The 12,884-nt window shown below is 46.3% G+C and overlaps 1 protein-coding gene across 6 annotated transcripts in view; it reads left to right on the plus strand.

The window, feature by feature from the left end:
* Positions 1 to 12,884, plus strand: part of ERG (ETS transcription factor ERG) — a 289,108-nt gene that overhangs the window by 246,176 nt on the left and 30,048 nt on the right. For all 6 annotated transcript variants that reach the window (XM_082246101.1, XM_082246105.1, XM_082246103.1 and 3 more), the window contains exon 3: positions 4,872 to 5,023. In XM_082246101.1, the coding sequence (XP_082102227.1) occupies positions 4,872 to 5,023 (152 nt within the window). The remainder of the gene's footprint in view (positions 1 to 4,871; positions 5,024 to 12,884) is intronic.

Raw genomic sequence — 12,884 nt, forward strand, 5'->3', positions numbered from 1 at the left:
ATATATACCATGCTTTTTACTGTTGGTGGATGGGGAATTCAGGAGGGGAGCACGGAGTGGCAACTTGGATTCTCACAAGAAAGAATCATCAACACTGGCACTTTACTTGCACTGATGGGCCATTTATTTATTTGATGCATTTGCACTTTATATACATAGATGTATATGATTTAGCACATGTGATGAAGTATGTGGAAGCAGTGCAAAGTTTACTTAATTTTTGTTGAGGGTTTATGAGGTCAATTGACCTTTCACTATAGCAGCAGCTTCAGTTACATTTATATCATTTTTTATTTCTTTATTACTTCATTTAATCACTTATATGGTTTATGCACTAACACATATAATAAGTGCACATAACATACAACCATAGCGTGGGTACACTCACAACTTTAATAATACTCATATCACGTAAATCCCGTTTCTTTCATGTTGCATAATAATAGGATCAGAGTAGCAACCTGATGCATTTTGTGGGCTTAAGAGGCGATTTTTTCTGAAGCCTTCTGTGGATGGCAATGATCCTTGTTCATGTGAGAACGTACCAGCCACTTTATAATAGTCATTAGTGCCTTCCATGCATGTACGCACCCGACTATCCAGGAATGAGCCCAGGACCCTCCAGGAACACCAGAGATTTTGTTCCTTCCCTAATTATCTCAAGAATTGCCCAGGGATTGACAGTATGCTAGTACATAAATGTCCATATCCCATCATGAGGTCAAATTTATTATTACATCCCATTATCTCAGTTTGGGGCATTCCCTCTTAATCTAAAATATAGTAGGCACTGGGTTTAAATATGAGGATAACAAATCTATATTCACGCTTACTGGGCATAGAGTTCAAAGATTGGATGTCCTTAATCAAGGCTGTCCATCTGCATTGGTTCAAAGGGATCAAAGTATAGGGGTTTCAACTGAGGGTCTAAAGATTTCCACCCTCTCAAGCACATCTCTCCTCAGGTAGGCACACATTGCCTACCTTTTCTGCCCTACTCATTTGCAACATATCTTGCTCCAAAATTCTGGGTACACTAAAAAATAAAAAAAAAAGTCAGTTGATATAAATGTTATGTTAATTTTATAAATATTGCTTATAAAATTGACCCTATTATTATGCAAAATGAAGGAAATGGGATTCACATGATATGAGTATTTTTGTTATTAGGTTGTATTATGGGGCTATGCTGTAGAGGAGATGCTAAAGCATTTAGAGATAAACATTTAAAAGTGAACTAAATATTTGGGCTCTTTTCCTTTAAACGCCTTACTTCTTGATGATTGTACAGTATATTATTGTAATATATTGCCAATAATTAATTTATTCTGGTCATGTTATTACTAGTAGTAATTAGTTAGTGTCACCTAGACATAATCTATAATGTGAAAATGTTTCACCACTCATTGAAGTGGCTTCCTTAGTTCAGATGAGTGTTAGGAGCATACATCAGCTTTTATACTGTATATCCACATGGGCAACTCAGTCACCTAAATCTAATTACCATGTTGTCATGAAGTACATCAAGACAGATATTGATTTTAAAATTGAAATTGCACTGCTCTAATTTACGTAATCTGGTAACCACTTCTTCATGAAGTCTGTCAATGGGTTTGAGTTACATAGATCAATGAATGAATTGTTGTCAAATCATCAGGGTAAAGAAACTAAATTGACATTATATATGGATAACTAGTGGTGTCCGATGCCTTCACCCCTGTGTCGGTATGGTTGTCGATCAGCCTTTTTTAACCTCTTTACCCCAGAGGAACCCTTGACATCATTTTCAGTTTTCAGAGAACCCTGCTAAAGCCAATTCATTGGAGGTCATGGGAAAAATTCCCCTTACCAGCAAGACAAATGTGGTGGTCAGAATGTTATCTATACAGACATCAAACAAATCATTGGTGTCATTCAACTGGCTTTTACAAATTGGCAATGGCGTCAATGATCCTGTAACTATGCAGGCACCATCAAATGGGAGGTCAATCAGCCACATCTCATGGAACCCTTCTCAACCTCTGGAGGAACCCTATGGTTCCATGGAACCCTGGTTGAGAATGTCTAGGTCAGTGTTTCTCAACTCCGATCCGGGCACACTAACAGCCCAGGTTTGCAAGAAAACTGAAATACATCACTGGTGATATAATTTGCTGCTCAGTGATTGCGGTATTCTTGTCTGCATCTCCCCAAGGTAATACTTAAAATCTGGCCTGTTAGTGTGCCCTGAGGACCGGAATTGAGAAACACTGGTCTAGGTTGATGTAGATGGATGACACCTTTAACCTTTTGTTAATCAGTGGTTCTTTCCTCTTATGTTGGCCCATGTGTTTGTTCAGTTGACATTATGTCTTTTCGATGTACAGATCTTTGCATTCCTCATCAGGTAATACCAGGTTAGTTTGCTTATCTTTGAGTCCTGGTTCTTGTAAGGCATTTTTAGCGCTTTTCTTGAGCTTGAAATGTTGAAAGGGATGCAATGTTTACTAAAAAATCCTTCTTAGTTTTTTCTGTCACTTCAGCCACCTAAAGATGGCTAATTATTTTGTGTCTTTTGCCCGATGTCCTCTGTTTTTGCTTGATCTTTTAGCAAAAGCCCAGTCTGTAGTGCTCCTGCAATGTCTGTATTATTTGTCTTTAAACTCTGTACTTCTTGTTACTATCTAATCCAGATGTAACAAAGTTTTCATAACATCTAGTTTCTATTCTAGTGGGTGGTAGGGGTCAAAAAACAGACGCTGGTCTGTATGGGCAGGATTCCAATATGAAGACACATTCAGGTGCTTATACTACTTTTTATAATGGTTTTTGAAATGTTTTAATCTATTTTTCTTTAATACATACCATCCAGTTTAAATAGTGTTTCATATTTGTCTACATATCATAGGGACTGTCTGTAAGTTTATGGACTCTTGGTAGGAGACCTACTAATGTAATCTTCATTACAGTAAAAGGCCCCTAAATCCCAGCACAACGCTATATGAAATGACACCAAGGAAAATATTTTGCTTAAAAGAGAGAAAATGCTCGCCTGCCTGCTCCATCATGTTACTTGATCTGTAAAATCTAAAGACATGAAAACTCATAAATGTACAGCTCTACATAAAAAAGCTTTTCTTGACTTACATCCAATGGACACACAGTATACTGAGTTTTCTAAAGGCAAAACATTTCTGACAATTCTATTTAGAGTGGATTCCCTGCAGACACTGAGGGTTTGAAAACTGGAGAGGGCAAAATTTGGTGCAGTTGTGTATGGTAGCCAATCAGCTTCTAACTTCAGTGTGTTCAATTAGGCTTTCACAAAATAACCTGAAAGCTGATTGGTTTCTATGCAGAGCTGCACCAGATTTTGCACTCTCCAGTTTTAGTAAATCAATCCCTATGGGTCATGTCACACTAGGAATTCTGGCGCTGCAGTAAAAGAATTGCCAAGAGTTCTCTCACCTATTTTCTATGGCACCCCTATTGCTCTAGTCAAACCAGTGAGCAAGCTCACTGTTACTACTCTATTTATTCTGCAGCATTGCAAACAGGATGGATGTGATGTCCATTAGGGAAAGAGGCAGCGCACCATGGTAAATGTGTCACTGGTGAGATGTCACATGACTTTTACTGAGGTCAAGAGAAGGCCCTACTTTTCTGTAGGAGGCATCTATAGGTACTTTCATTCTAGGTTTTAACATGCTTATAATTCAGTCATCTGTTGAATAGGTATATATGATGACAATTCCCTAGTGTATTGCAGAGTGAACAAAACCATTCATATCATTCCTTACCTTAGTCTAAAATTCCTATAACATTCTTAAAAACTCTCCTTGTTTAGGTATAATCAGTTAAAGCCGACCTAAAGTTGGTTCTGATTTAAACTATAAGGCAGGCATAAGATAAGGAGGGAAAAGTTATGAAAGACACGATAGACTAACCTTCGAAGATATAACAAACAAATTCCACTGTATTTCAGTTCTGGGTCACCTTAAGCTTGCACTTTAAGTCACGTGACATGTAACTGCCCTGCGTTGTTGGGGCCAAGAAGACGAAGATTGAAAAAGAAAGGTGCCCTAGGCAAAGTAGCAGCTTTGCCCCCCTCCCATCATCCCCATATCATTTGCATTATCTGTGCTGGTAGTCTCTCCTCCTCAAATTTTAACTACTTACAAACTTGTAAAGACACAATTTTGACCAGCTGCACTGTCCCCTGATCTACAACTAGAGCATAAAGGTTGTAGCTAGGCCCTCTGAATATCTACAGACACTAGGCTCCTGCCTAGACCATTAGATGACTAGAGAAAAGATTCATGATTAATATTTGATAGCTGATAGGTAACTTTCATACCTCTTCTCTTGTTCCCTAATGCATGCCTAGTTGATTAAAGTTGACCTTTAGCTTTCTTTAAAGAGGAACTTCACCCAGCTATGGGAAACCTAAAAGTCAGCAAGTACAAGAACTGCAGCTGCTGACTTTTTAGAAACACATATTTACCAGACCATGAAGTCCAGCACTCTCTTTATTGCACCTAACTTTTCATAGGGCTTCTGATTATCCATGCCGCTATCTTGCATTCAGGAGCCCCTACAGCGCTAGATCACCTACTGTAGAGAGCAGTGTCATGTAGCCTCCTGGGATGTATGTCAATGATCCTAGGAGCCTGCAGATGAGATGCAGGCAAGGGGATGGACAGAATGGAGTTGACTATTATTTCTGGGGGAAGTTAGGCTTTACCTGCCAGTATGTTTTTGGAATATTACCATTTGGAATAAATCTATCTGTCTAGAATCAATATACTTCTATTACTTTTACTTCCTTCTACTGTTATGGAACACCCATTCGTAATTATTTATTGCTTCTTATAAAAATATGTATTTTTTAGGAATTCCCCAGATGACTGCAGCCTTTCCAAAGGTGGCAAAATGAGCAGCGGATCAGAAAATATTGGAATGAATTATGGCAGCTACATTGAGGAAAAACACATTCCACCTCCCAATATGACAACGAACGAAAGGAGAGTCATTGTCCCTGCAGGTGAGAACACTTCAGTGTGGCTTTTGGTGCAGATTTCTTGGAATATTGCGTTTTGTTACCGTAGTTTTTTTACATTTCCAACATAAAAATAAAATTGCCTTTAGAATTATGGTGTTTGAAATGGCTCGCTGAGGTAATGAAAGAAGAACCCCAACCAATATGTTTATTTTTGTAGTCTTGAGTAGAGTAGGAAAATATTGCTGTCTGTGGCCTCCTTTGAAAGATTTGTCCTAATTTCCAGTCCTGAAGACAACTTTCACCTGAACAGGATGTGAGGAAAAATCTCCAGCCAAATACCGCAAAAAATAGGAAATAAGAAATAGGCCTTTTGTGTACATAGAAAAAGTCTTAGATCTTTAGGTTCAGCTCATGAAAAATGGGGGCAAAAACAAAAGTGTTGCATTTATAATTTTGTTCAATGTATAATAATGCCTACTAAAGGGTAAAACAGATGACCAAGACATTGCTGCGGATAATACAGGATTCCAGAAATGGTTTTCAGAAATTTGAATCATTAGATAGCCAAGAACATAGGGTATGACAAAACCCAAGAGTGCAATACAGAAAAATAACCTCTGTAAAGATCATTTTGGCAAGTAACAGACGCCAAGGCTAAGTGGCTGTATACACAACAGGGTTTTCCAAATGGCATGGGCAGGCTTTGATAGGCTAGTCCTAAGTAGTAAATGGTGGTATAGAGGAAAAGTAATGAGTTGAAAAGAGGAAGGTGGTACATGGAAAGGGGATTGGGAGGGGAAAGCAGCAGACAGAGAGGAGAAAACTGTGGAAGAGGGTGGATGGAAGGGGAACAGAGAACATAAGGAGGAAGGGGGCGGGAGCGGAAGGGAAAAAAAGGAGGGACGGCGAGAAAAAGTACTAAGGCAGCAAAAAGGGTAGGTGGGATAGAGACCAGAAAAGAAAAGAGCCTTGCAGTCCCTTTTAATGGTAGCTGTGACAGTGTCATGTTTGACCCACAAGGAGTAGGGTCAAAGGTTATAAGAAGCTTCAGTGGTTTGGAAGGTTTAAATGGGTATTCATTTTAAAACTTCTAGATCCACTTTGTAAGGTTTTTGTATTTAGAAAGCAGCTGCAGACCCCTGTTTTTGGAATCCCAACTTGGCTATGTGAACATGCGTCTACATGAAGTGACTGCTGGAGTCACTGATGGTCAATCTCTGATGTATAGGGGGCCCTAGGTATTATTTCCTATATGTAATGCTAGAGCACTGGCATATTCCTAATATATGCAGGGACACAAGCTGAAACGCACAGCTGCTGCCACGCCTGTCACTTGTAGTTGTAGCTCAAAGGAGATCCATGTAGGCCGACACTACATGCACCCCCTCAGAAAGGAGTTGGTGCAATGCCAAAGATATGCTGATGAAATGCACATAACTTGTATGTTCACCTAGTTCGTCATCACATCCAGACTAGTGTGATTGGATGCACAGACTAGGCTTTTCCTTACCAGACCTCACAAACTATTCCAAATACCAATAGGTGGGTAAAAGACATAGAAAAAGCAAGTAATAATATGACATATAAAGACCTGAGAGATGAGAGGGATGATGGGCGCTGGTGTTTACTGGGTATAAGTCAGTGGCCAGTGCTGGCACTGATTGAATGTAACTGCTCACATGAGTGGTTACACGTGATCGGCTCCTCTGACCAAGCCTGGACCCAGATGGTTTTGTTTCCAGGGTTGGCCACATGAACACTGAACGCTGCTATGGGTGCAGTGTGTATGCTGTTATAGCATAAATTGGAGTAGCTTAGAGTCCCATGAGGCCACCACATTCAGAAAATGCCCCTGTGCTAGAGTAGACTATTGTAGATAGCAGACATTAGATGGTCAGGGACTCTGGAGATGCTACAGGAGTGATTAGTGACAGAGGACATGCTGGAGGATACAGTCAAAGGCTGGGGCATGTTATTTCTGGAGATCCTTTTCCTATTCCTGCCTGCTGAGCTCTAAGAGCTGCACAACAAGTGCCAAATGGCCCTAGGAGCTTTAGTGGTAACTCACATAGCTGGAATAACGGAATTTTTGTAAAATCTTACCTGTAAAATTCCTTTCTCTGAGTCCTCCGACAGTCGCCGCCACTTCATATTCGTCACTATGGGGTTAATGACCTTTGCTCCGTAGGAGTAGCTAGGCAACAGAATATGTCAATATTAAAGCTTTTAACATATCCCACCCCCAGGGGGTGGTCCCCTCAGTCAATACCCTCCTACTTCCTGTATCCATACCTCAGTTTCAGTGGAATAGCAGTAGAGTATACAACCAAACCCCAAAAGAGGGGCGGGGGCGGCGACTGTCGGAGGACTCAGAGAAAGGAATTTTACAGGTAAGATTTTACAAAAATTCCGTTTTCTCTTACGTCCTCCGACAGTCGCCGCCACTTCATATTCGTCACTATGGGGACGTCCCAAAGCAGTGCAAACATGAGGGGTGGGAAACGCAGCCGCGCCCAAGGCAACGCCGTCTCCACATCAGAGAAAGGAACCTTACCGAAGGAAGGAAACCAGCTGGGTAGCATGAAAAAAACTTGCTCAACAAGAGCAACAACCCAGGAAAAAACAAATAACCTAGGGATAAAAATATATCCCAAACAGCCAAGGGCCCAAAACAAGGGACCCTAAAGAACTGCCGCACTAAGAACCTTGCGGCCAAAGGAAGCATCTGCCGATGCCTGAACATCCACCTTGTAGAACTTTGAGAAAGTGTGAACGGACGACCAAGTCGCCGCCTTACACACCTGGGCCACAGAAGCCCTATGATGACAGGCCCAAGACGTACTCAGAGATCTGGTAGAGTGCGCCTTCACAGGCATAGGAGGAACTTTTCCCTTCAAAGCATATGCCTGTTCAATGGTCTGTCTGATCCATTTGGCGATGGTAGAAGCCGACGCCGCCATGCCCTTCCGAGGACCCTCTGGAAGAACAAATAAGGAATCTGACTTGCGAAAAGATTCAGTCGATTTCAGGTAAACCCTGATCGCCCGAACAACATCCAGGGAGTGCAAATCCACCTCCTTCGGATGTTTGGGCTTCGCGCAGAGCGAAGGCAAGACAATGTCCTCATTGAGGTGAAATTCCAAAATCCTCTTCGGAAGAAAAGAAGGGTTAGGTCGCAAGACCACCTTATCCAAGTGAACGACCAGATATGGAGACCTGCAGGACAAAGCTGCCAGCTCCGACACCCTGCGAGCCGAAGTGATCGCCACCAAAAAGGCGACCTTTTTGGACAACATAGGCAACGAGATCCTCCTGATCTGTTCAAAAGGAGCATGTTGTAACACGGACAGAACAAGATTCAAGTCCCAAGGAGGCAGAGGTTCCCTCCTAGGAGGGACCAGATGTCGCACCCCTTGAACAAAAGTGCTAACCAAGGAGTTAGACGCCACAGGACGTTGAAAAAGAACGGCCAATGCATATACCTGACCCTTGATCGTAGCCAGCGCCAAACGCTGGTCAACACCCGTTTGAAGGAAGGGCAACACCCTAGACACCGAGTACGTGCGAGGTGAATACCCCCTGGACTCACACCAGGCAAAATAGGCCTTCCAAGTACGGTAATAGACCTTCCCCGAGGAAGACTTCCTCGCGTTGATCAAAGTGTGAATGACCTCAGGGGAGAGACCCCTATCCTTCAGGACCTCGGTTTCAACAGCCAGGCCGTCAAAGCCAGCGACTGTAAAGCAGGATGGAATATCGGTCCTTGAGACAGGAGATCCTCTCGAAGAGGCAGACGCCACGGCGCGTCGATCGCCAGATTTACGAGGTCCGCGTACCAGGACCGGCGAGGCCAGTCCGGTGCCACAAGAATCACCGCGTGCGGTTCCGAGTTTAACCTGCGAAGGAACCTGGACAGCAGTTGAATCGGTGGAAATGCGTACATCAGTCGGTACTGATGCCACGGAGCTACCAACGCGTCTGATGCGTCTGCCCGAGGATCGCGCGTCCTTGCCACGAACCTTCCCACCTTGTTGTTCAGACGAGACGCGAACAGGTCCACCTCCGGAAGACCCCACTTCGCGCACAACATCTGGAAGACATCCGGGTGAAGGGACCATTCCCCCTGGTCCAGGGTCTGGCGACTCAGATAATCCGCCTGCCAGTTCTCCACCCCCGGAATGTGAACCGCTGTTATTGCCGGGACGTACGTCTCGGCCCAAGACAGAATGTCGGCCACCTCCCGAGCCTCTCGGGCACTCCTGGTGCCCCCTTGGTGGTTGATGTAGGCCACCGCTGTGGCATTGTCCGTCTGCACCCGAACCGGACGGCCCCGCAGCCTGTCCGTCCAACGTCGAAGGCAGAGATTTATCGCTCGCAATTCCAGAATGTTGATCGGGAGGGAGGATTCCTCCTCCGACCAAGTTCCCTGGGCGGACAGAACGCCCAGAACACCACGCCAGCCCGACAGGCTGGCATCCGTGGTGATCACCGTCCATGAGAGAGGACGAAAAGACTTGCCCCCCGACACCGTCGGGGACTGGAGCCACCACAGAAGACCCCTTCTGGTGTGATGACTCAATGAAATCTGGAGTTCCAGAGATCGCGGTCGCCCGTCCCACCTGGACAGGATCTCCGCTTGGAGACCCCGCGTGTGAAACTGGGCGAAGGGAATCGCCTCGAAGGCCGAGACCATCAATCCCAGGCTCCGCATGCACGTCCGGAGGGACGAGCACGGAACGTCCCGGAGGGACCTGACTTCCCCCTGAAGAGTCCTGAGTTTGTCGTCCGGTAGGAAGACCTTCAGGAAGACCTCCAGGATCATTCCCAGGTAGGGAAGACGAACTGACGGACACAGCGTCGATTTTGGAAAATTTATCGTCCAACCAAACTCCTGAAGAGTCTGCGTCGTGACGGACAGCTCCTTCACCAGACCCTGGCTGGTTGCAGACCGAACCAGAATGTCGTCCAGATACCCCAGGACAGAAATGCCCTGGGCTCTCAACAAAGCCAGAACCGGTGCAAGCACCTTGGTGAATACCCGTGGAGCCGAAGCGAGACCAGAAGGTAACGCCAGGAATTGGTAGTGATCCTCCGCAATGGCGAATCGAAGGTACCTCTGGTGACCCTTGAAAATCGGGATGTGAAGGTACGCATCCTTCAAGTCGATGGAGGCCATGAATTCCCCCGTAACCAGGGCAGCCACCACCGACCGCAGGGATTCCATGCGGAACTTGCGAACCCGCACAAAGCGGTTCAGAGCTTTCAAGTCCAGAATTGGACGTACCTTGCCCTCCTTCCTGGGCACGGTGAACAGATTGGAATAGAACCCCCGAAATCTGTTCCGATAAGGCACCGGAACCACTACTCCCTGAGCCCACAGGTCCTGCACCGCCAGGTGCAGATCCCGCAAACGCTCCGGAGACAGTTAAAGATTTGAGAGAAAAAATCTGCTCTCCGGCTGAGAGAGAAACTCGATCTTGTAGCCAGACCGAACGATTTCCTGAACCCACCTGTCCCGAACACGGGCCAGCCAAGGTTGAAGAAAACCAAGCAAGCGTCCCCCCACCCCAGAACTGGGTGAGGGCGCCCCTTCAGGCCGCATTGTTATGGGCAGCGGATCCGGACTGGCCGGACTTCTGCTTACCTGTCCACGGCTTCTTTTGGGAGCCTTGACCTTTGAATGGCTTGCCCTTATAGTGGGACCGAAAGGCACGAAAGGACCCCTGAGATGGCCGAAAAGAGGCATGCTTCTTACCTTGAGCGCCCTTAGCCTTGTGGGATTGGGGCAAGAGCATGCTCTTACCACCCGTGATCCCCTTTATCAGTGTATCCAAGGACTCGCCAAAAAGGCGAGATCCATCATAGGGCAGATTGGATAAGGTCTTGCGCGAAGATTGGTCCACAGACCAACACTTCAACCAAACCAGGCGGCGAGACAACACCGCCACACTGTGCACACGTGCAGCCACCGGTACTATATCCAAGTCCGCATCACATAAATACATGACACCCTGATGGATTTGATCCACCATGGCCAACGTCGCCGGTGGGGCAGAATCAGCCACCAGGACGCGTCTAAGCACCTGCGTCCAACTCGCGACAGCCTGGGCTGCCATAAGTGAAGCAAACAGAGCTTTTAGCATAGAGCCAGTAATAGAATAAGTATGACGAGCAAGAGACTCCAGCCTCCTGTCCGTGGCATCCCGGAACACCGGGGCATCCTCTGCAGGAACCGCAGTGGCCTTATTCAAAACCGCTATCGCGTGATCCACCGGAGGTGGCACACACCAACGCTCATCAGTAGCGGGCGTGAAAGGATAACGCAGCTTGAACCTACTCGGCACCGCAAAAGGCTTGCGTATATTGCGCCATTGTTCCTTAACAGCGCGCTGAAAATCATCAGTGCAGGGAAAAACCTGCGATGTCTTGCGTCTTTTCTGCGTCCCATAAGCGGCCAGGGCAGCAGGAGGACATGGTTCATCCTGTAAGCGCAGTGTCTGTTTGATAGAAGCAACCAATTCATCCATGAGTGCAAGCTCTTCAGACGAGCCAGGGGGAGAATTATCAACCCCTTCAACCTCTGCCTCCCCTTCAGACCCCACAAGATCCAGAGAGGAACGGGACCCCGATAAGGAGACCCCAGCCATGGCAGCCCCATCACCCTCACCCTCTGAATCAGAGGAAATTGAAACTCTGGGCCTTTTAGTGGATTGAGCAGCCACAAGCATTTGCACCTGAGCAGCAAGGTTAGCCACAACCGTAGCCAAATCACCCCCTGGGGGGGACACAGCAGTCCCTTGGCTTCCCACCAAGGTGGCAGGGAATTTGCTTTCCTGAGAATCCATGCCCCCAAGTATGTGGAAGAATAAAGGGTTAACTGTCCCTTTAAAAAGCGCGGCGAGCGCAGCCCACCGCACACACACACCAGCACAAGCCGACCCCCACAGGGAAAAAGTACAACTCAGGCAAGGATACAGGGATAGAGAGGTAAAAACCTGGAGAGACCGCTGCTGCTGCTGCCTCGATCGGTGCGCCCAGGGAAGAGGAAGTGATGTCACGCAGGGCGCTCTATTAAAAATGTCCGCCCTCAGTGCTAACATGCGGCCGGAGCGAACGCCGCCAAAATGGCGGCGTTTGGCGCCGAAACGCCGCTCCTCCACACACAGTGAAACCGCCAAAAACACATGCAGTAAAGTAAAATAATGGCGGACCGCAGCAGCGGTCGCCGCAAATGTGCATAACAAGATACAATCATGCCCCGCAGCACACAGCCTGTCACACAGTAAAACACAGCACATAATCTGACACAGAACAGTGCAGCATAGCCCCCCTCCTTGCAGCCCACAGAATGCAGCCAAGCAGACAGGGAGACCAAACAGTGTGAACAGAGGCAGGGTTTCACAGTCCCAGACTGACACCCCCCAAACAGACAGGTCCCAACACAGATACACTTACCTTCTAAATGGCGTGGGGAACCCGCACAAGCGAACAAGCCACTGCACATGGGACAGGGAGAGTCGCAGTCAGGACGCAGGAGAATTGCGGTGCGAAACCGCATGGCGTCCAGTGAGGTAGCCACCTCACCATAGCATCCCTGCATCGAACAGGGATGGGTCATTCAGAGTGCCAGGAAAAGTACCTGACTGAACGCTCGATGGCAGGCTGGGAAGCCACTGACCCACAACCTGCGAGCAGGGGAATCAGCCCGAGATCCAGCCCGCACGATCCTCTTCATCAGAAGAACTAACTAATGCTGACAAAAGTAACAGCTAAGCAAAGAGAGAGAAAAAAACTCAAATAAAATCAAAAAAGAAGAGAAAGGCTGAGACAAAATGCCCCAGCATAGAGACATCCAGCTACTCCTGACAAGCTAGACATTGAAACTGAGGTATGGATACAGGAA

Source organism: Pelophylax lessonae, assembly GCF_965119305.1.
Source record: "Pelophylax lessonae genome assembly, chromosome: 2".
Classification (NCBI taxonomy): domain Eukaryota; kingdom Metazoa; phylum Chordata; class Amphibia; order Anura; family Ranidae; genus Pelophylax; species Pelophylax lessonae.